This window comes from Dasypus novemcinctus, chromosome X (genome assembly GCF_030445035.2).
Source record: "Dasypus novemcinctus isolate mDasNov1 chromosome X, mDasNov1.1.hap2, whole genome shotgun sequence".
NCBI classification, from domain to species: Eukaryota; Metazoa; Chordata; class Mammalia; order Cingulata; family Dasypodidae; genus Dasypus; species Dasypus novemcinctus.
In genome coordinates this window covers 42,146,592-42,151,718 of record NC_080704.1, presented here as the reverse complement: position 1 = coordinate 42,151,718, position 5,127 = coordinate 42,146,592, and the positions used below count along the sequence as shown (strand labels likewise).

At 43.6% G+C, this 5,127-nt stretch overlaps 1 protein-coding gene across 1 annotated transcript; it reads left to right on the top strand.

Moving 5' to 3' along the window:
• Positions 1-3,568: 3,568 nt before the first annotated feature.
• LOC131277113 (melanoma-associated antigen B10-like) lies at positions 3,569-4,225 on the top strand. The gene has a single exon (XM_058291077.2). The coding sequence runs from the start codon at positions 3,569-3,571 to the stop codon at positions 4,223-4,225; it is 657 nt and encodes a 218-aa protein (XP_058147060.2).
• The last annotated feature ends 902 nt before the right edge of the window (positions 4,226-5,127 follow it).

Here is a 5,127-nt window from a genome sequence, read left to right as displayed (position 1 = left end):
TAAATACACCTGAGTCCACAATGATATAAATAAATGGTTGAATAAATGAATAAATGGCAGAGAATAGACAAATATTCCATGAAGAATTCCATATTAATGTATATCATCACCATTATCAAATGTGTTTAATGTGCTATTGAAATACCCCATATTAAACAATTTAATTCAGAATTTATTCCATTTTCAAGTACTTTTGCTTTAAAATGAGACATGGAGTAGACGTCAATATTGGATAAAATTAAGAAGGAAGCACTGACATTCTAGATGGCATTAATTGTAATACTTGATGAATAATCTCTGTCTACAAACCACAAACCTGTGGGAAATAGAGGAAAAATGTATTTTGTTAATAATATTAGTACATTGATATAAGAGATGAAATGAAGACATATAAGCAGGACTCTGCCTTAGTATTGAATCAAAGTGATCAACAGGGCTTTCTGGGATGACCTGGCAGCTCAAGAATGGGAAATACAGAAGTAAGGCTATAAAGAAAGAACATTATAATATGTCAGTACTAAATCTATTAATTTGTTTCTCATATTTCTCATGACCTGCAGAAAAAACAGCTTATTAATTCTCATGAACATTACCTAGCACACTAATTAAACATCTCAGTCCTCTAACCAGTCATGATGATATTTGAAGGCAAATATCTATGAGGGTTTGAATTATAAAGTTAGCCATCTATTTTCTTTTTTGAATAAGGAAAAAATAAAGGTAAATCCACATAGAGAGTGCCCATAATGTCTGGATACGTAGACAAATATAAAAATGCCTTTAAGGGTATATTCAAATTGCAAAATAATAATACAATAATGTTATCAGTGTTTTCTGACTTTAGATGCTTCAAGATACATTATTAACTGGAGAGGAAAAAGCAAATTGCAAAACAATATGAATTTTATCATTTTACATTTATGTAAGAGACAAATTCACATTTATAACCATGCAGAATAAATTCATAAGAAGGTCATGTTGTGGGGATGAGGAAGGGGATCAAAGGAGAGAAAATTCAGTTATGTTTGAAATTTTTACCATGAGAAAATATTCATAGGGTATTACTTCAGTATTTTTAATTCTGATGAGTACTAAATCATTTGCAAAACACTCTACCGTTGAGATTGATGCATCCAGTCATTGAGAGTGCTCCAAAGGGAACAAATGGAGTAGTGTGAAGGGTTCTGGGCTAATTCTCACAGATTTTCGGCCTAATCCTTCCTCTGGCACACACATCCTGTGTGATCTTGGGCAAATCACCACCTTCTGGTGCTTCTGGCTCCTCATCCATAAAATGACAATTTCTAAGGTTCTCTCTTGCTGTAATACTTCAATTATTTACTGAGCAAGCACAAGTTAGGTAAGAGTAAGGAAGAACGCTTGGCTTCATCATAATAGGAAGTGATAGAATGTATAGTATATGGACAATGTGTCTACACAAGACTCTTCCTGATAGAATGTAAATCTTTTAGAGCAGAGCTTCCCAAGTGTTTGTCTTGCGGCTGAAGAGACAAAATGAGGTTTGCTTTTTCTCTGACAGCTCAGGAGTTGTCCTTGATACATGCATTGTGGGTCTGCTTCTCCACCCAGGATCTAGCCTGAGACCCGAAATCAATCTTTATGAAGGTTGTAGTGGGGCAAATGCTGAGATTAGCAGCAGAGTGGCATCGTTTCAGGAAGCATTTAATGAAAAAGGATGGTGCCTGAGTGAGGACTGAGGGGCTCACTCACCCCAGAAGAGAGGGGGCCACGTAGAACCCAACCTCTGCTCTCAGCCCCAGGAGGCTTGGGGCAGGGGTGGCCAGTTTTCTCGCACTGACTTTCCCCTGGGGATTTTCCCACAGTGAGGACCTTGGTCTGAAGAGTATGGCTTTCCATCACAAAAGAGGATTCCCGGGCCCTACAGGTGCCCAGGTGCAACCCAGAGCGAGGACACATTCTGCTCCACAGAGTTGTGCCCCTGCTATCAAGGTTCCGCGGCCTCAGGCACCAATGTCCGGAAGTGGTGCCCCTGACTTCTGCTCAGGAATTCTCAGGGTACTGAGGCCTCGGTCTGAGCGGCAAGGCTTCATATTAGCAGAGGGAGGAGCCAAGTCCCAGGCACTGCCAGGAGGCCAGGTCAGTACTCTGGAAACTAAGGGGCCCACCGATCCTAGAAGGGAGGCACCTCCACAAAACCCCTCCCCTGCTGTCAGCCCTGGGAGGGCCTGGAATAACTCTCAATCTGAGGGCCCTGGTCATTTCCTCCTCCGAGGGAGTCTCAGGGAGCTGAGGGCCTTGGTCTAAGGGGTGTCCTTATTTCAACAGAGGAGTCCCAGACCTGCCAAGAGTTTCTGATTAGGACCCTAGGTGAGGTCTGAGGGGATTACTCACCACCCGAAAGAAGGGGCCCCACAGAATAGAGTCCTTCCCATGATGAGTACCCTCTGATGTCTCCGAATCAGATAGGGGTGACTACTTCCTCAGAAAAGAGGCGAGGACATGGTATGGGAGGCATGGCAACAGGTCAACAGAGGGAGGATTCCCAGGCTTGTACGTGTCCAGGTGAGGACCAACCCTGAATGAAGAATAATGGGACCACTCTGCACAGAGTGGAGGGGTATCCATAGAAGCCTTCACCTGCTATCAACCCTGGGAGGCCCTGGAACAGCTGTCAGATGGATGTGCCCATAACCTGCACCTGGGTGATGTAGGGAGGTGAGACCTGGTCTGAGGGGGATAGAGCTAGTTCAGAAGAAAAGGGTGTCCCAGTCAATGCCAGGTGTTGAAGTGATGACCATCAGTGAGGAAGGAGGGGATAGCCTACATGAAACAGAAGGGGTCCCACAGACCTCAACCCTGCCTCCCCTACTGTCAGCCCAAAGATATCTCAGCCTAGGATGGCTGAATATACCTTGGGGAACATTTCCATTTCTTTCTTCAGGTTTTTATAGGGACAGGGATTCCAGGAAGACAGGAGACATGCATAGTCCTAGATCTCTGCCTCCAGGAGAAGAGTAATCAAGGTGGCCTCTGGTGGTGTCTTTGATCAGGGCTGCCACAGTTGAGTTCACCAGCTGAAGCCACTCATATCCTCCTTTTCTCCCTTAGGCTGAGTCCCCTTTGCCTGCTTTCCTGTCCACACTCCTGACAGGTGCCACCCATAAGAGTCATCATGTCTCAGAATCAGGAGAGTCCACTCTGCACCCATGAGCAATGCCTTCAGGCCCACTATGAGACCCAGGGACTAGAGTTTACACAGGTTCTTGACACTGCAGAGGAGGTCTCCTCTCTTTGTTCCTTGTCTTTGATCTCCTGCACCCTGGAGGATGCTTCTGTTCCTGGGGAACCAAAGAATCATCAGGGTCCTGAGAGTGCCTATCACTCTTCCTCTATCATCAGAGCCATCTCCTCTAATCAGTCAGATGAGGGCTCCAGCAGCCAATAAGAAGAGGATAGTCTAAGCACCACAGAGTTCCCACCAGGCACTGAGAATGTGTCCAGGGATCCTCTGCAATAGAAGGTGGATTTATTGGCCAATCTCCTGCTGCTCAAGTATCAACTGAATGAGCCCATCACAAAGGCAGACATGCTGACGAGTGTCATCAAAAAGTACAAAGACCACTTCCCTGAGATCCTCAGGAGAACCACTGACTGCATGGAGCTGCTCTTTGGCATTGATGTGAAGGAGGTCGACCCTAAGAGCCACTGCTATCTCCTTGTCAACAAACTGGACCTCACCTATGATGGAAGGCTGAGTGGTGATGATGGCATGCCCAAGACTGGCCTCCTGATACTTATCCTGGGTGTGATCTTCATGAAGGGCAACTGTGCCACTGATGAGGAAGTCTGGGAAGTGATGAATATGATGAATATGATGAATATATACTCTGGGAGGAAGCACTTCCTCTTTGGGGAGCCCAGGAAGATCATTACCGGAAATTTTGTGAAGGAAAAGTACCTGGAGTACCGGCAAGTGCCTAACAGTGATCCTCCATGTTATGAATTCCTGTGGGGCCCAAGAGCCCAGGCTGAAGCCAACAAGATGAAGTTGCTGGAGTTTTTGGCCAAGATCCATGGGATGAGCCCCAGATGCTTCTTGTCACAGTATGAAGAGGCTTTGAAAGATGAGCAAGAAAGAGGCCAAGCAAGAATTGCAGACAAAGCTGGCACTACCACCCTGGCTACTGCAAGTTCCACTGCCAGGTTCACGTTCTTGGCTGGAAGGTTTTCTCTTGTATCTTAAATATATCATTCCACTGTCTTCTTGCATTCATGATCTCTGGTGAGAAATCAGCATTTAATATTATTGGGTATCCCTTATAAGTTATGCATTGCTTTTCTCTTGCTGTTCTCAGTATTCTCTCTTTGTCTTTGGCATTTGACATTCTGATTAGTATGTGTCTTAGAGTTAGTCTATTTGGGTTTTTTCAGATGGGAATATATTGTGTTTCTTGGGCATGTATATTTATTTCCTTCAATATGGTTGGGAAATTTTGTAGCATTATTTCTTCAAATATTCTTCCTTCCCTTTTCCATTCTCTTCTACTTCGGGGACACCCATCACACATATGTTTGCACATCTTTTGTTGTTACTTAGTTTCCTGAGACGTTGTTCACTTTTTTCCATTATTTTCTTCATATTTTCTTTTGTATGTTCACTTCAGAGGCCATGTCTTCAAGCTCACCAATCCTTTCTTCTGCATCCTCAAATCTGCTATTATATGATTCCAATGTTTTTAAAATTTCATTTATTGTGCCTTTCATTCCCATGAGATCTACTATTTTTGTATATATGCTTTCAAATTCTCCTTTGTGCTCATCCAATATCCTCTTAATATCCTTAATCTCTTTAGCCATCTCACTGAATTTATAAAGGATATTTGTTTGAATATCTATGACTAGTCATCTCAACTTCCTTATGTCATCTGGAGGCTTATCTTGTTCCATTAACTGGGCCATAGCTTCCTGTTTCTTGGTGTGGATTACAATTTTTGTTGGTGTCTTGGCATCTGGCTTACTAGAGTATTTATTCTGGGTGCAGTTTTCCTCTTTAGTTTAGGGCTTCCTGCTCTTTCTCTCTTGCTGGTTGTGCAGTAGGAGCCAAGGATGTAGTTGGTGCTATAAGCTGTGGAGGCACAAGTTGCC